Genomic DNA, 25,776 nt, shown 5'->3' with positions numbered 1-25,776 from the left:
TCTCCCCCTTCCCCCCACCCACTCATTCTCCCCCTCCCCCCACACTCACTCGTTCTCCCCCTACCCCCACTCACTCTCCCCCTCCCCCTCCCCCACTCACTCGTTCTCCCCCTCACCCCCACTCATTCTTTCTCCCCCTCCCCCCACTCACTCTTCCACTCCCCCAACTCATTCGTTCTCCCCCTCCCCCCCACTCACTTCCCCCCATCCCCCACCCACTCCCACTGCCACCCCACCCCCCACCCACTCTCACCCTCACCCCCCACCCACTCCCTCCCACCCCCCCACCCACTCCCCCCTCACTCCCCCCTCCCCCCACTCCCTCCCCACCCCCCCCGACTCCCTCCCCCCCACTCCCAGCCCCTCTCCCACGGAGACGCACCAACCTCTGCAGCTTCAAACTGTTGAGTGTGGTCCTTCTGTTGCCTGTGCATGCGCGGGTCAGCTTTGACCCCGGAATGGCGGGAGAATGGCGGGAGAATGGCGGGAGAATGGCGGCAGAATGCGCAGACAAGCGTTTGCGGCCCTGTCACACAACGGTTCAGCTTCCCTTTCTACAGGAAAGCTGATCGCGACTTTGGCCCCGCTGCGCTCCGCTCCCGCACCGCATCGCTGCCGCCGACATGGACCGTCCGAAAACCTCGGGAGCGCGCACCAGCAGCATTCCGGCCGTGGGAAACACCCAACCGCGTCAATACTGCGTAGGATCGGGCGCGGGCGATCTCCAGGCAATTTCTAGCCCACAGGCAGCTTATTTATGAAGGTTATTGGTAGAAAGTTAGATTACACAATAAACACTGAGAAAGGCAGAAATCGGCCAAGTGAGGGTTTGCAGCCATGTTTGATAGTGACAGAGAATAAACAGACAGTGCTCCCCACACAGCCCACCCACTCCTTGCAGATGGATATTAGGTTTTGAAGTACACGGAGTTCTTTGTGGACTCTGCTTTCTGCTTCACCAAACTGAGGATAAGAGAGGATTCCCTGAGACAGGTGGGTGAACATGTTGGTGGTGCAACAAACTGTACAAAGGGGTGGTGGGCGCTGGGTTTGTGCCCACAGCAAGTCCTCAATCGCCACTGGGCTGTCGGGGAGGGAGGGGATCTGACAGGAGATAGACCCTTCCCCACAGGGAGTAACTCCCCTCCCCCGACCACTGCCGCTTTAATGTGGGCGGGCCCGGGGGGATTGCAGCCAACCTGCTCATAGGAGGTGGGGGGTTCATTTAAATATTATAATGCGGCTGGCATGCCTCAGATTTAACCTCCATTTCAAATGTAACCCTGGCTGGTCGGGTTTCTCAGGCCTCGGGGAATCAACCAGCGAAAGTAAGGCGAGACCTGCTGGATCCAGGAGGTAAGTGCCGATCCAGCATCCCTGCCTCACCCACACCCCCGCCCCATGATAGGAGACCTCCCCCAAGGCCTCCAATCCACCTCCGAGGGCTCCCATCCCCCCTATCCCACAGGCCTCGCATTACCCCCATGAGGCCTACAAATCCCCTCCTCCCCCGAAGTTTCCGATTACCTCACGAGGCAACGATTCTCACCTCATCCCCGCCCATCCCGGCCTGCCATTCTTACAATCCCCCTCCCCCTCCCCCTCCCCCGATGCCCCGCCCAGGATCACTCCCTCCTCCCCCTCCCCCGATGCCCCGCCCAGGATCACTCTCCATCTCCCTCCCCCCCATGCCGCGGCCAAATCCCTTCCCCCTCCCCTTTCCCCCTTTTGCCTATTTTGGGTCTGCGAATTTTTGGACTTCAGACTCATTTCCAAACACACTACAAACGCATACATTACAATAATTTTGTTCTGATGGTCCCTAATACATGTAGAGGTATCGCATCGTCTTGGCTGCTTTCGTTCTGACATCTTGCTCGTGATCTGACAGCAAGGCAATAATCTGCTCACAAATCTGAGCTGCAGACTGTGATGTGTAATAATGTGGTGGGGCATTTTACATGAGGAAAGCGAGGAATGTCAGTGCGTTCCCTCTGACCGCAGGAAGCACATTCCTTAGGAAGGCGGCACAGCTCCTTATGTACAAGGGGATCTGGTTGTCCAAGTCTTTGGCAATGTGCCTGGAGATGTTGCTTAAATAGTTCTCATAATCCAGGGTGGTCTCCTCCGAGGAAAGTTCTTGGAACATCTTGGATATGTTTGCTGACTCCATTACTGGAGCGTAGGAATTCAGCACGGATTTGCAGACGTTGGTGACTTCAATGCTCTCAGCGTTGAGATGTAGCAGCAAGCGGATCAAGGTGGACTTGATGTGCTCCATATGTGGAGGGTTCATTTCCACACTCCCAAATCTTATTAGCTTGCCAAGAACGTTAAACGCCGCAGCTCTCATTGTCTCATGCTGATGTTCCAAGTAAGGCTGAACTGCCAGTGCCACATCACCAAGAATGGGATTTGTATAATCCTTCTGGAGCTGACCCAGAACTTTGCACATGCTCGACATTGCCTCAACTGCAATGAGATTCTCGGGTTTGGACTTCTGGTCAATCACAGATAGCATTGTGGACAACAGTTTGGTGCAGTATGTGTCTATCCGTTGAGAAGCTCCAATTGCAGCATTTCCCAAACCTTGTACAGCGAGCCATTGGACAATTGGGGACTCATCAAGCAAACATCGAAACAAACTCTCCAGAAGGGTATCCATCAGCAACAAGTCCCACACCACGGAATGATTTAAAAGCTCCCCAAAGAAGGCAGCTTTTGTGATCCTCTGACTCTCTCCTATGTTGACAAGGCAAGGAGTGAGTTGCTCCACAATGCTGATCAGATGCGGGGCAGCACACGCGGTCAATGTGCTTGCCAGCAGTGTAACCCCCTCATGGTGCTTTCTTGGGCTCACGATGAGATCCCAACCTCCCATTTCTCTCATGATGCGATCATCTCCCTTTCCCTGTGACAGGACAGCTCGAAGAATCTCAGCTGAGTAATGGCAAGCGTCGGCATAATTCAGTCTTAGAGCAGGGCCGAAGGTGTTCCCAGCCTTTGGAATTGTCAGAAAGTTGGTCGGAAAGCGAACCCAGACACTGAAGCTGAGATGAATCAGAAGGGTGCTGACTAACTGGGGGTAGAGAATGTTTATCACGTGCCCTGAGTCAGGCTCACATACCACATCACGAAGAGCACAGAGGACAGCTAAAGACTGCTGAGTTGCTGAATCTTTTGTATCTGTGACATGGCAATATCTGCCGTCATCATACAATGATTTGATGTTGTTCAGTAAGAATTTGGCCGGTGCTAATGCATGTCAGGAGGGATCGCCATATGTCACAAATATATCCATCAAATGGAATGGGGTAAGTGAGGAGAGCGGACAAAACTGCTGGCAGATGGTGTGAGGCCAGAATGGAGATTGAATGCGTCACTGCATTTCTCACCCGCGGCTCAGTAATTGAACGCAAGTGACGGCTCAATACTTTGATTGTTCCTCAAACATCTGCAAGGGTGGTTCCACGTGTTGTAATGAGGACATTTGTCCCAATAGAAGCTGTGCAGGAAATGTTCCGGTGGTTGTCTGTCAGCCCTTTAAAGACTGTGAAGAATAGAGTGTTCAACTGCTCATGGGCTATGCACTTGGATAAAACGTTACCGACAGCAGTGCAGGTTTGAAAGAGGGCCTGACTGGTAAATTGCTTCAATCCGCCTTTGATGGCTTTCAGATGCTCCACTTCCTTATCTTGATGACCCACTGGAAAGCCTTCAAGGTGTAACTGGATATACAGCAATCCATAAGCTTTTAATGGCTGCCTCCCTTACAACATGCGATGGATCTGCACATTGAAGCCCCACACATCCAATAATCCTCACCAAGTTATGGGATGGCACCTTATTGCTAACTTGCAGTTTCTCCAGGTAAAATGTCACCAGCTGTAAAGTGCTCTCCATTGTCTTTTCTCGCTCATGGTCCCATGTGGATTGGATCTCAGTCTCCATGATTTTAAATACAGAATGAAGCCCATCAGGAGACAGATCCAAAAGTAAGCATTGCTTCAGGAGACCCTGCACCGAGGCCATTGTGTCGGTGTGAAGCTTCTGTCTCTCTGCCATGTCCATGTTTGTACTTTGGTCGGCAGTGCTGCTCTCCCAATCTGGCAAACTGAAGACACGATTCAAACAGATGCTAATCAGCTCAGTCTCACTGCTCAGTGAAGGCTGCAGTTTGATGAGGGCTGCACAGGCGTCCATGGCAGACTTTCGAACCCAAGTGCTCAATATCTCCTTTGGTTCGGCAGTGATCAGCTCCTGCATGCAACTCAGCAATTCTGCCTTTCTGCTCAGAGTGTAGGGTGGGTGTTCTTCGCTGGGTTGGAGAGCTTTGGCCAACAGTATCACAGTGTTTGTCAAACTTAATTTCAGTGTCAAGTCCTTCACCTTGGATTTCAGTCCAAACATCTTGGTGTTGAAAAGAACCAACACATTGTGCAGAATGTCGGTCTCGATTCTGGGCAGAATGAGGTCCCGAGGACAACGTGACATAATCTGCCCATAGCATAAAATGAGCGTGCTTTTAACTTTCATTATGTGATTGTCAACCTGGGGAAAGGGACTTGATATGCACAAACGATTGAACTCCATGAAAGCCTTCAGTGTGGTGAGCGTGGTATCTAAGTGTGTTACAGCACAGTCACCAATTCCAGCGGCTACCCTGTCTCTCTCGAAATCTTCATTGTGCTCAACACTCTGAAGCATCTGATGAAGACTTTTACTGACGATGTCTTTGTCTTGGGTCAGTCGGAGCACTCTCCCTAAACACTTGTACAGAAAAGCCCTCTCTGTTGGATACAGGCGATAGGTGTGAATGCAGTGGGTCATTTCTGCAATGAGCTGGGTGATCCACACCTTATCCGCGATTGCTTCCAGAGTCTGGGACACAACCCCCAACAGTTTCTCTTCCCACTCATTCTGGAGATTGGGCTTCTCTGAATTCTCCTCCAGAAAGTTACATAACATTGGGAATTCCTTGTCCCATACTTTCACTGTTGCTGGGTGGATGTCCATTGCCAGGAGATATAGTAAGCCCAGAGCAGGAACACCTCTGCCTTTTCCATGGCACAGAGAAGAAGACACAATCAATAGCCGCGTCAGCAGTGTACGAGGCTCATGAAGATTTGGATAGTCCTCGTAATTAAGAACAAATTGTGTATTGCTGGCCATCAGTCTCTTTATTCCAACGCAATATGAGGAACCACAGACTATTGTAAAGGCTTCAGTGTACTTCACTGTGATCACAAACTCCAGTAGGTAGGACCAGAGGACATCGCCAATCGGTAAAGTTCCCACCATCAATTTCAGCAATCCTTCGCACTGTCTCCTTAAATCCTTATCCGTAACCACGGCCGCCGTTACGCTGCAGAACTCCTCTTCGCTTTCAGTACTCTCCTCGTTCTCCTCGGTGGGCAGAGCACACTGTTGGATGATAAATTCCATCAGCTGCTTTCCTCCCTCTCGCTCCAAGTAATTGTGACAGGCCATGGTGTATATTACCTGGGCAAGGATTCCCTTCACTCTGTTACTCCCAGTTAAAAGTGATCGTCGCACACAATTCAGAATCTGATCCTTCTGACTCTCCATGCTTGAAGGGACAGTATCGAGAAGGTACTTCAGCACGGCCAGTGCCCCGAGTTGAATTTGCTCATTGTCAATTGCCAGTTGCATCCGAAGGATCTCTAGTATCTGGCTTGTAAATGCCGGAGCTAGAACTCTGAAGCAGCAAAGGATTTCATTTAGCTGCTTCTCAGATAAGGTGTTTTGGGGTTGTTCCATCACAATACAGATCTGCTCATGGAAAGTGATCAGCAGAATCTGCAGTTGTGTCACGAGTACTTCACTGTTCCTCTCGATGGCAGTGCGCAGGACACTGCACAGACACCGAGTGACAGAAACATGGGGAAAGGTTTCCTGGTACACCAAGACAAGGGTTGGAATTAAGCTGGGGAGCTCCTTGTCCAGTTTGTCATTGGGTACTAGCTGGATTATCTGGGCGACTGTTTCTAGTATTGCTCTGCTCACCTTGGGCTCTTTCATGGGCAGCCAGGAATTCAAAAGCAGATCGTAAGCCGCAGAAATCTCATGAAAGAACATCTTCTTCTCAAGTTTAGGTTTTCTGGTCCCCTCTGGGTTTGACAGGTACATTTGAATGCTCTCACTAAAAAGCCCCAATGAAACACAGAAAGTCCACTTTATTTCCCCATCAGTTACTCCATGCAGTGTGGGGAGCATGTTTCTCAAGACAGGCTTGATCCGAGGTACCAAGCAATGCACGTTTGCTCTACACAGCCTTGCCAGTGTCAGGACCACGAAGAAATATGCTTGGGTCCATGGTTGGCATCCCGACTCGATGTGCTTGAAAATTTCAATGGGAAACCTGGCACCCAGACTAACCAGGAGGCAACTTGCCGCTTCCTGATGGTCAACATGCTCTGATCTGATCATGTTCATCAAAGCCAAGTTGCTCAGTTTTTTAGCCAGCCGTGTGTGTAAGTGTCCAAGGTTATCCTTTATTACCAACGTCATCGCCGTTAGTAAGGCCCAACGTGGGGCCGGCCGCAACTTGTTTTTGGTCAGATACTTATGGCAGTACGTAAGGACGTATTTATGATTGATCCTTCCCAGTTCTTGCAGTGACTCAGTTAATCTCATTGGAACAAAGTCATCTTCATCAGAAAACAGACTGATAATCAAGGCCATCGAACACTTTATTCTGTTTGTCACCATTTTGCTGGAATTCAATCACTTCTCTTGTTTCACACAATGTGTCCTAGTGATAAACAGACTTGTAACAACACAGAGCTCTCTGCTTTTACTCACCGATTATCACCAGTATTGCTGCTGTTATGTTGTCGATTTGATATTTCGACCTTTATTTGTCTCGACGCAAACACGGGCTCTTTCTCTCCTGTGAATGGAACTTCTCACACACAGAGATGTCCGTCCTATTCAGACCTTACTTTGTAGATTCCTAATTCGATGGTCTTGAATTAATTTAATGCTTTAAAGCTTTTGGTTGATTGCTTTGAAAAAAATTATTTGAAAAACTCTCTCCCTCCTTCTCCTCGTGGTCAAACACAAAGTTTAACTGCTGGATGACCAAGCAGCCGACAGCTTTATGTGGAAAAGACACCGTGTCATTATTTCCTGCTTTTGTGAAGTCACGAATTTCATTGTGATGTCTTGTGACTCGAGCTGTCACATGACCAGCCAGGTGATGACCTCACTGGTGAGGGTGAGCTCACAATTGATTGAGTCGTGTATCTATGGGTTGATTGTTAAACTGCTTTTACAATGATTGTTCAGAAAGCTAATGATCAGATTGAAGTGTAGAATGTATCAATGTGTGTTGCTGACAGGGTGCACGGACACTCCATGCCTCAGATTCCCATTATGAGCTCCCAACGGGTGAAGCTCAAAACTGGGAGTCTGAGCCTGTAATATCTCCCTTACACAGCACCATTGCCGGGGTTCAGCTCCAAGCATTAACCATGGGCTATATGGATTGCAGTCAGGTATATCAGTTATAGCAGGGTTTCAATTCTTTCTCCGAGCGACTATTGGCCACGCTGCCCACCTGCAGCATCAGAAATGGTTGTGACTCCATCAGAATGGACCAATAGTGTAAGGGTGAGCCCCAGGGCACGCACAGCAATGTTTGCTCATCTCCGGCCTCATTTCTGCAATTGTGCTTGAGGTAGATTCATTAGAACATAGGAAATAGGAGCAGGAATCGGCCATACGTCCTCTCAAGCCTGCTCCGCCATTTAATCCGATCATGGCTGATCCGATCATGGACTCAAGCTCACTTCCCTGCCCACTCCCCATAACTCTTTAGTCCCTTATCGGTTAAGAGACTGTTTATCTTTGTCTTAAATTTATTCAATGACTCAGCTTCCACAGCTCTCTGAGGCAGCGAATTCCACAGATTTACAAACCTCAGAGAAAAGAAATTCCTCCTCATCTCAGTTTTAAATGGGCGGCTCCTTATTCTAAGATTATGCCCCCTAGATCTAGTCTCTCTCATCAGTGGAAACATCCTCTCTGCATCCACCTTGTCAAGCCCCCTCATAATCTTATATGTTTCGATAAGATCACCTCTTATTCTTCTGAATTCCAATGAATAGAGGCCCAACCAACTCAACTTTTCCCCATAAGACAACCCCCTCATATCCGGAATCAACCTTGTGAACGTTCTCTGAACTGCCTCCAAAGCAAGTATATCCTTTCTTAAAAATGGAAACCAAAACTGCACGCAGTATTCCAGGTGTGGCCTCACCAAAACCCTGATAAACTGTAGCAAAACTTCACTGCTTTTATACACCATACCCTTTGCAATAAAGGCCAAGATTCCATTGGCCTTCCTGATCACTTGCTTTACCTGCGTACAAACATTTTGTGTTTCTTGCACAAGTACCCCCAGGTCCCGCTGCACTGCAGCAATTTGAAATTTTTCTCTATTTAAATAATAACTTGCTCTTTGATTTTTTTTTCTGCCAAAGTGCATAACCTCACACTTTCCAACATTACCATGCATCTGCCAAATTTTTGCCCACGCACTTAGCCTAACTATGTCATTTTGCAGGCTTTTTGTGTCCTCCTCACACATTGCTTTTCCTTCCATCTTTTTATCGTCAGCAAACTTGGCTATGTTACACTCGATACCTTCTTCCAAGTCATTAATATAGATTGTAAATAGTTGGGGTCGCAGCACTGATCCCTGCGACAGTCCCCTAGTTACTGATTGCCAACCCGAGAATGAACCATTTATCCCGACTCTCTGCTTTCTGTTAGTTAGCCAATCCTCTATCCATGCATATATATTACTCCCAAACCCCTGAACTTTTATCTTGTGCAGTAACATTTTATGTGGCACCTTGTCAAATGCCTTCTGCAAGTCCAAATACACCAAATGGACTCCAACATTTTCCCAACCACAGATGTTTGGCTAACTGGTCTATAATTTCCTGCTTTTTGTCTACCTCGCTTTTTTAAATAGGGTCATTACATTTGCACTTCTCCAATCAGCTGGGACCTCCCCAGAATCCTGGGCATGTTGGTAAATTACAACCAATGCATCATCTATCCCTGCCTTTACTTCTCTTAAGACCCGAGGATGTAGACTCTCCACTGTGATGGATGTCGTGCACGAGTTCAATATGATGCACTCGATCCACTTCGAGTATTCATCGACTACGATCAGGAACATTTTCTGCATGAACGGGCCCGCATAGTGTACGTGAATGCGTGACCATGGCTAGGTGGGCCAAGGCCATGGGCTGAGTGGAGCCTCCCTGGGGGCATTGCCCAGTTGGGCACACATCGTGCACTTGCGAACCCAGTGTTCCAGGTCTGAGTCAATCCCCGGCCACCAAACATGTGACCGGGCAATGGCCTTCATTAACACGATGCCAGGCTGCTCGCTGTGGAGTTCCCTGATGAATGCTTCCCTTCCTTTCTGGGGCATGACTACCAGGCTGCCCCATAACAGGCAGTCGGCTTGAATGGAGAGCTCATCCATCCGTCTCTGAAACAGCCTGACTTCCTCGGGGCACGGCCTGTGTGCGGGCGCCCAATTCCCAGTCAGGACACATTTCTTTATCATGGATAGGAGGGGGTTCCTGTTGGTCCAGAGTTTGATCTGTCGGGCTGTGATGGGGGTGCCCGCAGTGTCAAAAGCCTCAACGGCCATGACCATCTCGGCGCTCTGCTCCGACTGCCCCCACGGTGGTGGCCAGTGGGAGTCTGCTGAATGCGTCAGCGCAATTTTCGGTGCCTGGCCGGTGCCGTCTGGTGTAGTCATACGCAGCCATCGCTGTATGCGAGCTGACGCGTTAGCGTTGACAACCTTGGTGTCAGACAACAGGGATGTTAACGTCTTGTGATCCGTCTCTAGATCGAACTGTCTGCCGAAAAGGCACTGGTGCATCTTTTTCATACCGTACACACACGTGAGTGCCTCCTCCTCGATCGTGCCTGGGAGAGCGACCTGGAGGCGTAAGCCACCGGTTGGAGTCGGCCGTCATCGTTACACTGATGCAATACACACCCAACTCCGTAGGATGATGCATCGCATGTTAAAACCAGTTTTTTACAGAGCTCATGCAAAGTCAACAGTTTGTTGGAACACAACAGGTTCCTCGCCTTATTGAAAGCCCGTTCTTGACAATCTCCCCAAAACCATTCACAACCTTTATGGAGGAGCATGTGTCATGGCTCCAACAATGTGTTTCAGTTCAGCAGAAAGTTCCCAAAATAGTTCAAAAGTCCCAGGAATGATCGCAACTCCGACTTGTTGCCGGGAGTGGGCGCCCGGCGAATCGCCTCAGTTTTTGATTCAGTGGGCCGGATCCCATCTGCGGCAACTCTCCTGCCCAGGAACTCGACCTCTGGGGCCAAAAACACACGCTTGGCCTTTTTCAGCCGCAAACCGACCCAATCCAATCGGCATAGCACCTCCTCCAGGTTGCGGAGGTGTTCCTCGGTGTCACGACCCATTATAAGGATGTTGTCTTGGAATACGACCGTTCCAGGGATGGACTTCAGCAAGCTTTCCATGTTTCGCTGAAAGATAGCCGCTGCCGAACGAATGCCAAACGGGCACCTGTTGTAGACAAATAATCCTTTGTGCGTCGTGATGGTGGTCAGAAGCTTGGAATTTTCCGCCAGTTCCACAGTCATGTTGGCCGAAGTGAGGTCCAGCTTCGTGAACAGCTTTCCACCTGCCAGTGTGGCAAAGATGTCCTCCGCTCTCAGAAGCAGGTATTGGTCTTGCAGCGACACTCGGTTGATGGTGGCTTTGTAGGCGCCACAAATCCTAACCGAGTCATTTGCTTTGAGGACGGAAACGATGGGACTTACCCAGTCGCTGAATCCAATGGCCGAAATTATGCCCTCTCTGAGCAGCCTGTCCAGTTCACTTTCAATTTTCTCACGCATCACGTACGGCTTTGTGGTGCACTGGTCTGGTGTCCGGAGTGATGCGTATCACTACTTTAGTGCCCTTGAACGTACCGACACCGGGTTAAAAGAGTGACTCGAATTTTTGCAAGACCTGCGAGCATGAACTTCGCTCCACAGATGAAATGGCGTTCACATCCCCCCATTTCCAATACATCTCAGCTAGTCAACTCCTTACCAAAAGTGCGGGGCCATTTTCCGGAACAATCCAGAGTGGCAGCCGGTTCTGTAATCCATTATGCGTTACCATCAAGTTTGCGCTGCCCAGCACTGGGATGATCTCTTTGGTGTTCGTACGTAGCTGCGTCTCAATGCGTTCCAGTTTCGGCCTGCTAGCTCTGTGTGACCATAGTCTCTTAAACTGTTGGGCGCTCATGAGAGACTGGCTAGCTCCCGTATCCAGCTCCATGTGCACCGGGATGCCATTCAGTAAGATTTTCATCTTCATGGGTAGCGTTTTAGTGTATGAGCTGTGGACGTCAGCCACATGAACTCTTTGAACTTCCGCATCCATGGTTGTTCCCCCGGCCTCATACTGCATTGCAGACCCCTCGTCTGGTTCCTCTGTCTCGCAGACTAGCCTCGCTACTGCCTTTTTGCACATCCTGGCCAAGTGTCCACTGACATTACAAATCCTACAGGTATAAAGCTGGAACCTGCAGCTTTTGGCAGTGTGTTATGGCTGTTAACAAAAGGACTATTCCCAGGCATTCCCCTCTGATGGCCCGGTTATCTGTTTCTAAGCACTCTGAATGGTCCCATCACGGGATGCATTGTTCCTCGTGATGACATGAATTGCCGATCCCCTTTCCATTGTCCCTGTTGTGGGCTCACCCTGGAGCTTGTTGCTGCCTGGGCAGTGTTGAATTTCCCTTGCCTGCCTGCCTGGGCGGTGTCGAATTGCCTTTGCCTGCCTGCGGTTCTGTGTTCTGGGTTCTGTATCACTTTACAACATTAACTTGCTGGTTCATCGCAACGTTAAAACCAGGGCTGCGTGGGTAAATTAGCTTGGTCTCCTCTTCCCCTGCCATAAAGTCTGAGCTATCAACGCTGCCCCTTCTAAAGTCAGGTCCTTGCTCTTTATAAGCTTCCTGAAAATGCCAGCATGATTAATGCCCTCAATGTAAAAGTCCCTTAATATCTCCCCACTGCAGGCATCGGAGAACTTACAGAGACTGGCCAAACGCCGCAGTCCGCCACCAAGCCCGAAACGTTTTGACTCTCCAGACGCCGCTGAGAGTCGATCTGGTGCCAGGCCATGTGTCCACTACTTGCCGGCTTGAGATGCTCACTGATCAGCTGGCTGAGCTTTTCGAAAGACTTGTCCACTGGCTTTTGGTGTGCGAGGAGGTCTTTTATCAGCGCATACGTCTGTGCACCACAGCTGGTCAGCAGATGCGCCCTCCGCTTGTCAGCCGCTGTCTCTTCCAGCCAGTCCTTTGTGACAAAGCTCTGCTGGAGTCTTTCCACAAAGTCGTCCCAGTCCTCACCCACACAGTTGCGTTCCTCTGTGCCACCGGTGGCCATTCTCGTGGTTCGGTGATTCCCGTTTCTCATCGCCACATGTAGTGTCCCTGCACCTTGTTACAAACTCACACGAGGCATGTATATATCAGACATGGTCACTCTGTGACCTTCACTTTATTCCCAGGATCAAAGAGTGCTGACCCTGGAATGGACCTCGCTCATTGAATGTATTCAAATCACAGATAGATAGATTTTTAACCAATAAGGGAATTCAGGGTTATGGGGAGCGGGCGGGTAAGTGGAACTGATTCCACGGCCAGATCAGCCATGATCTTTTTAAATGGCGGAGCAGGCTCGAGGAGCTAGATGGCCTACTCATGTTCCTAATTTTTATGTTCTTATGTTCTTATCCTTTTTTAAATATGGAAACCAAAAATGTACTAAGTACTCCAGGTGTGGCCTCACCAATACCCTGTATAACTGTAGCAGGCCTTCCCAGCTTTTTTATTCCATTCCCTTTGCAATAAAGGCCAATATTCCATTGGCTTTCCTGATCACTTGCTTGACCTGCAGATTAACCTTTTGTGTTTATTGCACAAGTACCCCAAGACCCCGCTGTACTGCAGCACTTTGCATTCTCTCTCCATTTCAATAATAACCTGCTCTTTGGTTTTTTCTGCCAAAGTGCATGACCTTACACTTTCCAACATTATACTCCATCTGTCAAATATTTACCCACTCACTTAGCTCGTCTATGTCTTTTTGCAGATTTTTTGTGTCCTCCTCACACGTTGCTTTTCCTCCCATCTTTGTATCGTCAGCAAACTTGGCTATGTTACACTCGGTCCCTTCTTCCAAGTCCTTAATATAGATTCTAAATAGTTGGCGTCCCAGCACTGATCCCTGCGGCACACCACCAGTTACTGATTGCCAACCCGAGAATAAACCATTTATCCCGACTCTCTGTTTTCTGTTTGGTAGCCAATCCTCTATCCATGCTATTATATTACCCCCGACACCATGAACTTTTATCTTGTGCAGTAACTTTTTATGTGGCACCTTGTCAAATGCTTTCTGGAAGTCCAAATACACAACATCCACTGGTTCCCCTTTATCCACCCTGTTCATTACATCCTCAAAGAACTCCAGCAAATTTGTCAATCATGACTTGCCCTTCATAAATCCATGCTGACTCTGCCTGACCGAATTTTGCTTTTCCAAATGTCCTGTTATTGCTTCTTTAATAATGGACTCCAACATTTTCCCAACCATAGATGTTAGGCTAACTCGTCTATATTCTCCTGCTTTTTGTCTGCCTCCTTTTTTAAATAGGGGCGTTACATTTGCAGTTTTCCAATCTGTTGGGACATCCCCAGAATCCAGGGAATTTTGGTAAATTACAACCAATGCATCCACAATCCCTGTCGCTAATTCTCTTAAGACCCTAGGATGCAATTCATCCGGTCCAGAGGATTTGTCTGCCTTTAGTCCCATTATCTCACTGAGTACCATCTCCTTCGTGATTGTGATTGTGTTACGTTCCTCCCCGCTATCGCTCCTTGACTTTCCACTGTTGGAATATTGTTCATGTCCTCTGCCGTAAAGATTGATACAAAATGTTTGTCTTTTTCTGGCCGTGTCATAGAATATAAGAGCAGGGAGCTTATGCTTCAATTCTATAATACTTTGTTTCAGCCACAGCTGGAGTACTGCATGCAGGAGATTTACAAGGATGCTGCGTGGAATGGAGAATCTTAATTATGAGGACAGATTGGATAGGCTGTGTTTCTTCTCATTGGACAGAGAAGGTTGAGAGGAGACCTCATTGAGGTGTACAAAATATTGAGGGGCCTGGACACAGTGGATAGTAAGGGCCTATTTCCATTGGTGGAGGGGTCTATTACGAGGGGGCATAGTTTTAAGGTGGTTGGTGGAAGGTTTAGAGGGGATTTGAGATGGGCGGGGGGCTTCTTTCTGCAGAGGGTTGTGTGGATCTGGAACTTGCTGCCTGGAAGAGTGGTGGATGCAGAAACCTTCATCACGTTTCAGAGATGGTTGGATGGGCACTTAAAGTGCCGTAACCTGCAGGGTTACGGACCTTGAGCTGGTAATTGGGATTAGACGGGATGACCTTTTGTTGGACGGCACAGGTATAATGGTAAGTACTGCGTGGAATAGAATACGGCCTGGGTGATCTCCTGGAGTAGTTTCGATCACCTGGATGGGTCGGAGAGGAATTTTCCCAGATTTATTCTCCATAAATTGGCCTGGGTTTTTATCTGGTTTTTGCCTATCCCAGGAGATCACACGGCTCCGGTTGGGATGGAGTGTAGAATGTTTCAGTGTAAGGGGTGTCGCAGTTGTGTGCGGTGGACTGGTTGGGCTGGGTGCTCTTTGCCTTTCAGTCATCATTCATAGGTTTATATGTAACCTTTAGGGCTGCTGACCAAGGGCTATGCAGCTCTTTGTCAGCCGGCGTGGACACGATGGGCCGAAATGGCCTCCTTCTGTGCTGTAAATTTCTATATTTCTATCTTTCTAAAACATTGGTGGGAGTTGTCTATTGGCGTCCAAACAGTAATGGTAATGTAGGGGACGGCATCAAAGAGGAAATTAGAGAAGCATGTAACAAGGTTACTGTGGTGTATGCAGCACTCAAATCACTGACTCTACACAGTCTGGTGTTGTAGTAACTGCTGTGACCTTAGTCGTTTATTGTGTAACTCCAGAGTGCCTCTCAGGTGTGGTGGGCGGCCTTTTATACTCTGTCTTGCAGGTATTTTTGGGTCTCGCACCACAGCGCCCCCAGTGGCACATCATTGTAACTATACATAAAATGTACCAGGACAATACACTAAGTTCACTAACCGCGGGGAGAGAGTCGGTGCCTCCGCGGCCCCACTGTGCTAACATGGAAGATAACACGATGGGGATGTGGGGTGGTGGGTGGGGATCAGTGACATGTTTGTGTAAAGGGCAGCGAAGGAGAAGGATTGACAGCTGTCAGTGAGGGACAGAAGTTGTTTAAGGTGAGCCAACACATTCTCGATCAACACAGAAGGCATTCACTGGTCAGCTCCCCTCTGCTGTACTTCTGGTCAGAGTGGTTTCCGCAGTGGAGCCGTTATCACGTTTGCTTTCCATGCGGAAGGATCCCGTGCAGGAAGATTATGTTTAAACTTGCTGTGGATGAACAACCATGGGCGAGTTTATTCTCCTGTCAAAAGGGCGACAGTGGCTTCTCCCTTATTCTTTAATTGCTCTTTATTTCACTTCACTAAATAGATATATTTGAGTGAGAGAAATTGTTCCAGAGTGTCGCCCACTTCTTCTTTTGTTCCCTTTTAAACACATAAAATGAGGCCGGGGAATAAATAGAGAAACCAAAGCAGAGGGATACAGACAAGAGGAAGAGAGAAGGGGAAATACTGTTCCCACCCAGAACTAATGCAGAAACCCCTCTGCTGCGCTCGGGGTGGCCACCCACAGCCTGGATGCACTAACGTCCCAACAGCTCATTGACTGTCGGAGTGGGACCGTGCGGCGCTTCAGAAGACAGGTTGAAAAAGCAAAGTCACTGATTCGATCCCATGTGCTCCTTCTGCCAAGATTAGCTACACACAAAAAATTATTTTATAAAAGATACACCTGATCTCCAGGTTTGTCAAAAAGTTAGGTCGTTGGTCAAGGGGTATGGTTCTCGTTTCTGGCTTGTTAATTGAAATTTGCGAGAGATCCCGGCCGAGCCCATTATTCTGCCGCGAATTTTGAAATTGCATCGAACTTTTGCAAAGAAGGACTTACATTTCTGCAGTGCCTTTCAGAATCTCATGTCGCCCCAAAGCGCATTACAGCCGTTGAGTTATGTTTGAAGTGTTGTCGTGTGGGGAAAGATGTAACCAAATCACCCCACACGAACCTCAACTTTAAACGAAGGAATTCGGTGCAAATAATCAGATGCCTCAGGGACTTAGACTTTATTTGAATGAGTTCTGCTTGTACCTGCATTCAAGCTTGAAACAGCAACTGGGCTTCCATCTCACGGGAGCAGCGTGTAGCGGTTAGCGAGTAGGTGACGAGGTTTGGGGTTGATGTGTGTCACTTTCAATCTTTGAAATTTCACCAATCAAAGATATGATGAATCCAACTGTCCCTGTCAGCATTTTGTTTGGGTTTTATCACAGGAATATCTGTAGTCAGGAGATTAAAATGAATTAAAACATAAGACTGGCTTCGGGACAATCGGAATACTTCGTCACAGACAAGGCACCGGAAGGCTGGAAGGTAGATCACACCGGTTGTGGGAGAGCTGGTTGGTGGTGACATGGAAGTGTCTGCAGTGTGCGGGACCAGACTGCTTCCACACATCCACAATGAATGTCCCTCCATTTATTTGGGAAAACTACAACTGAGAGTGGACAAGTTCCATCCCGGTCGGAGCAATCTGAAGGTTTAACTGACTGACACCCTGGTTTGGGATATCTTGCAGTATACATTTAAGTTAGTCTCTTTGGCGCAATCGGTTAGTGCGTTTGGTTATTAACCAAAAAGTTGGTGGTTCGAGCCCACCCAGAAGCGAAGTATTAAACTGTTATTTGGTGCCACAAAATTCCAGGTTTTTATTGTGTGTTTTGGCTGCACGAATATATTCTGCAAACATTGCCAGCTGTGCTGTTATCCAGTGAGTTCCCACTCTAATACTTTTAGGAACATTCATTTCATGTAATAACAATTTTTTGCATGGATCATGTTCCTCCATCCAGTCCACCAGAAATAAATTACGTTATTGGGTTTAAAGGAAATGGTGGAAATTGTCTGACCTATCGTTATGGCTTTGCTCAGATTCTGAGTTTCAACAGTCAACAGTTAGCGAAGGATTACCTCATGGCCAATGCCAAGCACAAAAAGTCTCTCTGCATTCGTTTTGGAATCCGTCAAATTTGCAACGTCCTGCGAGGCGCCTTAATTCGACGACATAGCTCGCCGCTTCCTGGCCCTCCGACCGTTGGCACGTGCAGAACCGATACCTCGCCAGCAGAACGCTTTCTTTCGGATTTAGATGCTTGCTGACCAGCGTACACAATTCTTCAAAGGATTTAGTTGTTGGTTTCACCAGAGCTAGAAGATTCTTCATGAGGCCATAGATTGTTGCCCCACAGACGGTAAGGAGGATCGCCCTTCATTTGGCAGCGTTTACGTGCCCTTCCAGCTCGTTGGCCACGATGTATTGGTCGAGTCTCTCCACGAAGGCTTTGCAATTGTCCACTTCTGAGAACTTCTCCAGGATACCAACTGGTCTTTGCATTTTCACGTTGCTGTTCATTGTCTCGTCGCCAATTGATACGCTAATAATAAAGGATGAAACTTAGTACTGTGAACAATGAGTAATTGTGACCTTAGCTCCTGTAGTAAGACTCCAGAGTGCAGGTACCTCATGGGATCCCTTGGGACTCCAACAGGTAGGCCCTCTGGTGGTGGTGTGATACAGGTGGCCAAGGGTTAAATACATAACACAAGGTGTGTATGGAAATCAACCATCAAAAGCCCTGTCATTAACCACAGGGGTTTCCTGCAATTTTCTGATCGCAAAGCGCTTTCAGTCCTTGTCTTTAAAATTGCAGACGTCGAATTTGGGGAGTTTAATGACTTTGAAAGGAGAACATTGTTGTTTGGTGCAGTTCAGGTCAGAGAAATGTTTGTGAAAGGAACTTTTTGCAGAGAGAGGGTTTGAGCATTTCAGTTTGTTGCTGAACACTCCTCTCTGGGCGCTGAGCTAAGCAGCAGTTTCTGTCGTGTAGTGGTTATCACATTTCCCTCACACGTGAAAATTTCCTGGTTCAAGCCTGGGCAGAAACATTATTTCTCAAGCAAAAACGTGTCTGCAATAAAATTGAATAAAAGCTGTTTTGGACACATTGTTGCATGAGCAATGAACAATTAAAACCAGTCTCCTCAAATACAGATTGTATGAAATCAGATCGGGGATAAAACTTCTTCAAGGATTAAAGTTTCATGAAATATTGAAGTTCAGTTGTTGAAGTTTCAGCTATCTATTCACATTTATTTCATTCTGTGAAACAGCACGATCGGTTTATACCAGCAGCTCTGAGCTGTATTTGAAACCTGCAAACAACTCATTAATTATTCGCTCTTCCCCAGTTCCAGAGCTCAGAGGGTTATTGTCCATCCCTGGGATGCAAGCTACCTCGGACCCAGGCAAAAGCTCCCCGTGCAACGAGCACAGGCTCAGGAAAACTCTGGGGGAGAGAGTATCCCGGTCACTGGGCTTTCCAGCAACAGTGAATAAGTGCCCGGTCTGAAACGTTCCAGAGTAATAACTTGCAACTTCAGCATCGAACAGTAAGGATGGCCGAGTTATCTCAGGCGCTGCTTTCATTATTTGATTAAATTATCAACTCTCCCTCAGTTCGCATTCTTTTCATTGTGCAAAAGAAGATCATGGGTTCATTCATGATGTTTTCCTCTGAAAGCAACATAAAAGTTTCAGGAAAAGTAATCCCCCAATGTTGGGCTCGATACCACGACCCTGCAAGTAAGAGTCTCATGCTCTACCGACTGGGCTAGCCAGGCTTCGTAACATTTACCCTGTCAATCCCTTTCAGAATATTGTCCGGTTCAATGAGATCACCTCTCATTCTTCTAAACTCCAGAGAGTATCGGCATATTCTACACAATCTCTCACCATAAGACAGTCCTCTCATCCCAGGAATCAATCTGGTGAACCTCCGTTGTACCACTTCCAAGGCAAGTGTATCCTTCCTCAGATAAGTAGAGCAAAAATTTGCGCAGTACTCCAGGTGTAGTCTCACCAGGGCCCTGCACAATTGTAGCAAGGTTTCCTTACTCTTGTACTATGGGCTATATATTTGGTACTATGGGCCGAATATCCTGTTTTTCCTCTGATTCTCCGTTTGTGTGAAAAGTTATTAAAATTCGACAGTCGCTCAGCAAACATATTTGTATTTTCTTCAGTGTGCAACACATGTGGGTGGATTAATGATGATTGAAACAATTCTTCATTATTTCGCAGACTTGAATTATTTTTGTCAACTTGCTCGGTAAAAATGCTTTCCCTGACCAGGAATAAAACCCAGACCACGGCAGTGAGAGCACCAGACCCTAACCACTAGACTACCAGGGAACAATGCTTGCAGCCTCTGCGATAGCTTTAAATATAGTCAGCTTACAATCACAGCTGAGAATTGTGCGGTGACACGGGTTGTAACTGGATTTGCTGGGAGCAGCGTGGAGGCCCCAACCTGCGTGAGAACACCAGCGGCAGGTCGGGGCCATAAAAGGAGCGGTGAGCGGCGGCCTGGGAGCAGCGTGGTGGTGTACCACGGCAAGGTACAGTGCGAGCTGGTGCAGGAGGGCGACGGCAGCGAAGAGTGATGTCATCAAAGTCCAGGTCGGTGATTGGAGCGTGGGCAGGTACAGCAGGAGCAGCGAGAGACTGGGGAGGAATGTGATCGAGGCCCAGGGGCGGCGTGAGTTCAGGGCCAGGGTTCCAGGGGCAGCACGGGCCAGCCCACACTGCGATATGTGTGGGCACTGGGTCCGTGCAGCAGAGCTGGTCTCCAGTTGTCTTGGATAACCGTTGCCACTGGACCAAGACCTCGCTCTGTCAAGCCCGTGTGATGGCTGGGGTGCAACGGCAACCACACGTTAAAAAAATCCACGCACAGGTATCTTCCATCCTTCAACATGCATTTCGGGACCTGGAATATTAGCTCCATCATTGAAACACCTGTGAACTCATCCTTTTTTGGCGTGCAAGCAAGTCATCCTCGTTCAAGGGACTGCCTATGAGGATGATGAACTGGATTTGCTGCAGTCCGCGGGCAGCAGGTGATGAAAGCGGGCGTGAGAGGGTGAGTGACAGGTGGGCACTGCTTCTGATGCTGTCTGACCCACGGTGGGAGTGGCCGGGGATTTTAAAGCCCTTTCATTGCACCATTGCATGGTAAATGAATCTGTTTCAGGAACCTTCATGTATACAAACATGGGCACTCTGCACTGTAGACCTCGTGGTGCAACGGTAGTGTGTCTGACTCCAGATCAGAAGGCTGCGTGTTTATATCACGTCAGCGTCACTGTACTATTCCACATTGTTCTTCCGGAATTGAGATTTACTTTGCTGTATCACAATTTACTTTCTCACCCATCTTTGTACCATCAGCAAACTTGGCTCCATTACACTGGGTCCCTGTATCCCTGGGATAGCGGAGTGAAGACACACCGGAGGAGTGTGAGCTTGTGGACCGGAGAAGTTGCAGCTGCTGGAGCTGTGCGTTTCATCGGGGAGGGACGGGGGGAGAGCCCGCCGAGCGACCGGAGAAGCTGAGAAGCTGCTGTGCTTTTCATCGGGTTTGACACTGTTTATAAATGGCAGAGTGCCAAGTTTTCTCTCCCTACTGCCCATGCGCGAAGGTGCCGGCAGTGCTTTCGGCGCAGGCATTTGGCTCCGCCCCCCACTTCACCATCGACACCACGCCAGGACTCTGGGGACTGGACACAGCGGCTAGGATGGGGCGAGTTTTTCCCCGCACCGTTTCCAGTGCGCAAAGTCGGTGCGCTTGAGGTCAGTGCGCCGACAAAACTGCTTGAGGAAAATCTAGCCCTTGAAGAGTAAGGAGTACACTGAAGGAAATACAAATATGTTTCCCGAGCTACTGTCAAATTTTAATAACTTTTTATACAACCGTCGATTCAGCAAAAAAACAGGACACTCGGCCCATAGTACCTAATATATAGCCCACAGTACAAGAGTAAGGAAGTCTTGCTACAATTGTACAGGGCCCTGGTGAGACCACACCCGCAGTACTGCGCACGGTTTTGGTCTCCTTATTTGAGGAAGGAAATATTTGCCTGGGTGGAGGTACAACAGAGATTCACGAGATTGATTCCTGGGGTGAGAGGACTGTCTGAAGTTGAGAGATTGTGCAGAATGGGCTGATACTCTCCGGAGTTTAGAAGAATGAGATGTGATCTCATTGAAACACACAATATTCTGAAGGGGATTGACAGGGTAGATGCTGGGAGGTTGTTTCCCCCAAGCTGGAGTATCTAGAACCAGGGGGCACAGTCTCACGTTAAGGGGTCGACCATTTAAGACAGAGATGAGAAGGAATTTCTTCACTCAGAGGGTTATAAATCTGTGGAATTCTCTGCCCCACAGGCCTGTGGATGCTGAGTCTCTGAATATATTCAAGGCTGCGTAAGATAGATTTTTGGAATCTCGGGGAATAAAGGGATCAGGAGATCGAGCGGGGAACGTGGAGTTGAGATCAACGATCAGTCATGATCTTATTGAATGGTGGAGCAGGCTTGAGGGGCCGTATGGCCTACTACTACTCTGATTTCTTATGTTGTTAACTGTGCTGGCTCTGTGAAAGAAATTTCCAATTAGTCCCATTCCTCAGCACCCTGCAAATGTTTCTTTTTCAACGATATTTCCCTTTGGAAAGTTAATATTAAATCTGCTTCCAAAACCCTGTCAGGCAGAAAAATATTCACATTTATTTTATACAGTTCCATTTTAAACAGGCTTTGCATGTCATGAATTATTATCCCTTCCCATTTTACACTCAGCATTTTAAGATCTTGCTTTAAAATATTTGGTGCCTGTGACACCAGCCATTGTTAGATTTAGTCACACACCATCCTGACTTGCAAATATATCGGTCGTTCCTTCATCGTCACTGGGTTAAAAGCCTAGAACTCCCTCCCTAACAGCTCTGTGGGAGCATCTTTACCACACGGACTGCAGCGGTTCAAGATGATGCTCACCACTATTGTGTTCCTCACACAGATGAGGCTGCACACAGAGAGATTAAAGTAACAGTGACTTCAGTCTTTAATAAGACATTCCAGTGTGAGGAACAGGCCTCAGGGGCCGGCTTATATCTCGTGCTACCAAGGGATCCCTTGGGACTTCAGGGGATGAGCTCCCTGGTGGCGGAACATGGGAGTGCATGCTTTACAGATACACAACATCACTCCCTGCAAAATCAAAGTGAAAAGTATTTAAAAGGTGAGGCGGTCGGGAGCCTTTCTTTCCCTGGTGGACCGCCTCGGTACAAATGTCTGTTCTGGTGTGCTGGCTGTGCCCTCGCTGGGCTGGCGTGTTGTTAGCCCTGCAGGGCTGCTGGGTGAGCCTGGCCTTCCTGCGTCATGTAAACCGAAGTCAGGTCGAGCTTGGTGAACGTCTTGCCTCCTGCCAGCGTCGCAATTAGATCGTCTGCCTTCGGTAGCGGGTATTGGTCCTGTAGCGAGAAACGATTAATAGTTACTTTATAATCGCCGCAAATTCTGACTGTGCCATAACTTTTGAGTACTGGAACAATTGGGCTGGCCCACTCGCTGAATTCCACTGGGGAGATGATGCCCTCGAGTTGCAGCCTGTCCAGCTCCATTTCCACTCTCTTCCTCATCATGTGAGGTACTGCTTGCACCTTGTGGTGAATGGGACATGCCTCTGGGACCAAGTGGATCCGCAACTTCGCCCCGGAAAAGTTTCCAAATCCAGGCTCAAAAAGGGAAGGACATTTTTTAAGAACCTGGATACATGAGGCCTCATCGACATGTGATAGCGCTCGGATGTCATCCCAGTTCCAGCGGATTTTGCCCAGCCAGCTCCTTCCAAGCACTGTGGGGTCATCGCCCGGGACAATCCAGAGTGGCAGTTCATGCACCATGCCCTTGTAGGTGACCTTGACCATGGCGCTGCCCAGGACAGTGATAAGCTCTTTGGTGTATGTTCTCAGTTTCGTGTTGATGGGGCTCAGGTCTGAGCTGAATGGCTTGTTGCATCACAGTCTCTCAAACATGTTTTTACTCATGATGGATTGGCTGACGCCAGTGTCCAGTTCCATGGCTACGGCTAAGCCATGCAATTTTACGTGCAGCATAATAGGTGGACATTTCGTCGAAAATGTGTGCACCCCGTGTACTTCAGCATATGCCTCCTCTCTCGAAGGTTCTAAATTGCTTTGATCCACCATGGACCGATCTTCCTCCGCCACGTGGTAGTTAGCAGGTTTTGCAGAGCTTGCAGCTCGTTTGCAAACTCATTGGAGGTGCTCCATTGTTCCACAGCACTTGCAAACATACCCTTTGAAGCGTCATGAAAAGGCTGAATGGAAGCCTCCACAACGCCAACAAGCTGTGAATTGCCTTGCATTTATTCTTTGTTGGGGACTCTGAGTCATCTGGATCACCTGAGGCCTGCTGGAAGTTACAAACTCGTGGCTTCTGCCCTGTACTTTTCTGCTCGCAAACACAGTTCCAGTTAATTTATGAACATTGCGAGCACTTGTGTGCTGAGAGATTTGTTGGGTGTTATCACTGGTGGACATAAACGCCTGTACTGTTGCAATGGCCTTATTGAGGGTCGGTGTCTCTACAGTCAAAATTTTTCTCCGGATGGTCTCTTGGCCAATGCCCAGTACAAAAAATTATTTGAGCATTTGCTCCGGGCAGCCATCAAACTCACATTGTCCTGCAAGTTGCATGTGCTCGGCGACGTAGCTCGCCACTTCCTGACCGTCAGATCGCTGGCACGTGTACAACCGATACCTCTCCATCAGCACGCTCTCCGTCGGGTTAAGATGCTCCCGAACCACTGTACACAGCTCCTCATATGACTTATCTGTGGGTACCACTGGAGCCAGAAAATTCTTCATGAGGCTGTAGGTCGGTGCCCCACAGACTGTGAGGAGGACTGCTCTCCTTTTTGCAGCGCTTCCTTCTCCATCCAGCTCGTTGGCTACAAAGTACTGGTCTAGCCGTTCGACATAAGCTTCCTCCGAGCTTGCTACCTCCGAGAACTTCTCCAGGATGCCCACAGTTTGCTGCATCTTTGCGTTGGTTTCGTATTCTCGTCGCCAGTTATTGTGTTCCTAACACAGATGAGGCTGCACACAGGGAGGTTAAAATAACAGTGACCTCAGTCTTTAATAAGACACTCCAGAGTGAGGAACAGGCCTTGCTGGTCGGCTTGTATACAGTGCTCCAATGGGATGCTGAGATCCCTTGGGACTTCAAGGGATGAGCTCCCTAGTGGCGGAACATGGGAGTGCATGCTTTACAGATACACAACAACCACCAGCTTCTCAAGGGCAATTAAGGTTGGGCAATAAATTCTGGCCTTGCCAGAGACACCCAGATCCTGTGAACTCATATAAAAAAACACTATTTTAGGAGTCTGGTTCAAAATATTCATTGGTGACGACACCAGGAATCTGGGGCAACTTTTGTCAAATTGGGCTCAAAACTGGAGCGGTAATTCCTACCGTGCACAGAAAATAGAATCAGTATTGAAGGTAAAATCACATGGTGCTCATTTTCAGAATCAAAGCAGTAAGATTTGAAATAAGGTGAAGGAATTTTATGGTGAAAGGATTTGGAAATTAAATGTGACTTGTACTTCGGTCTTTAATTAAACTTTGTGGCGTCTGTCTGCCATTCATGTCTCTGTTGAATAAGGAAGAAGGGGTTTGACATTGACCAGACTGCACTGCTCCGGATATTTGTGAGCTCATCGGTTATAATGAGATGTTTTTACCCATTGGTCAGTGCCAACTTTAGCTCTGCTATTACTTTGTAAGACCAACTTTGTGAAAAGTTTGAATTGGTCTTAATGCAGTCACTGCCTGGTGATTTTGTTGTCATTGCAATCCCGTTCTTTCACACTGAAACAAATCATAACCGTGTTTTTAAATTAGCAGTGTGAGATTTTTAGAGAGCATCTTGAAATGCTTCACAAAACCATTCCGATCCCTTCAGCTTCCCTGGTTCGATTCCCAGTTAGGGAAGTAATTTTGCTCCCACTGTTTTTACTTTAAAGTGAAGTAATTTAACTAAATTACAGAGATGACCCAAAACACTTCAGAGTGGTGTCAAAACAAATGAGTTAGTAATTAGAAATAAGGAATGTCAGAAGTTGGACTTGAGTTTCTGGGATGGAGTATAAATAACCCTCTGTTCACTGGAACTGGGAAGGGTGAATAATGAATGAGTTGTTTCCCGGTTTGAAATGCGGCTTAGATCTGCTGGTATTAACCGATAGCATTGTTGAGCAGAATGAAAGAAATGCTAACATGATCACTGAGGGTCAGTCGATACTTCAACAACTTCATTTTAATAATTTGTGAAACTTTAATCATTGAGGAAGTTTTATTCCCTCTCTAATTTTACACACTCTGTATTTTAGGAGACTGGTTTTAAATGTTCTTCATGGAATCAGAGAAGTTTACAGCACAGAAGGAGGCCATTGTCAAATGAGCAATGAAAATTTAAAACCAGTTTTTGTTTCAAAAATAA

General features: G+C 47.9%; 1 protein-coding gene across 1 annotated transcript; it reads right to left on the bottom strand.

Annotated features, from left to right (window-relative positions):
* Positions 1-1,957: 1,957 nt before the first annotated feature.
* LOC139254829 (maestro heat-like repeat-containing protein family member 1) lies at positions 1,958-6,732 on the bottom strand. The gene is made up of 2 exons (XM_070873842.1): positions 3,826-6,732; positions 1,958-3,079 (listed from the first exon to the last, which is right to left on the bottom strand). The coding sequence occupies exons 1-2, from the start codon at positions 6,730-6,732 to the stop codon at positions 1,958-1,960; spliced, it is 4,029 nt and encodes a 1,342-aa protein (XP_070729943.1).
* Between the last annotated feature and the right edge of the window lie 19,044 nt (positions 6,733-25,776).

This window comes from Pristiophorus japonicus, unplaced genomic scaffold (assembly GCF_044704955.1).
Source record: "Pristiophorus japonicus isolate sPriJap1 unplaced genomic scaffold, sPriJap1.hap1 HAP1_SCAFFOLD_58, whole genome shotgun sequence".
Lineage (NCBI taxonomy): Eukaryota > Metazoa > Chordata > Chondrichthyes > Pristiophoridae > Pristiophorus > Pristiophorus japonicus.
The sequence above is the reverse complement of the archived record's forward strand: the minus strand, read 5'-3'. Positions and strand labels throughout refer to the sequence as shown.

Excerpts from the sequence above, each read along its gene's own strand:
- LOC139254829 (XM_070873842.1), bottom strand. The coding sequence starts at position 6,732 with ATGGTGACAAACAGAATAAAGTGTTCGATGGCCTTGATTATCAGTCTG. Across the intron at positions 3,080-3,825 it reads AGGTGCCATCCCATAACTTG|TTAGTCAGCACCCTTCTGAT; the intron begins GTGAGGATTATT and ends CTCTACCCCCAG.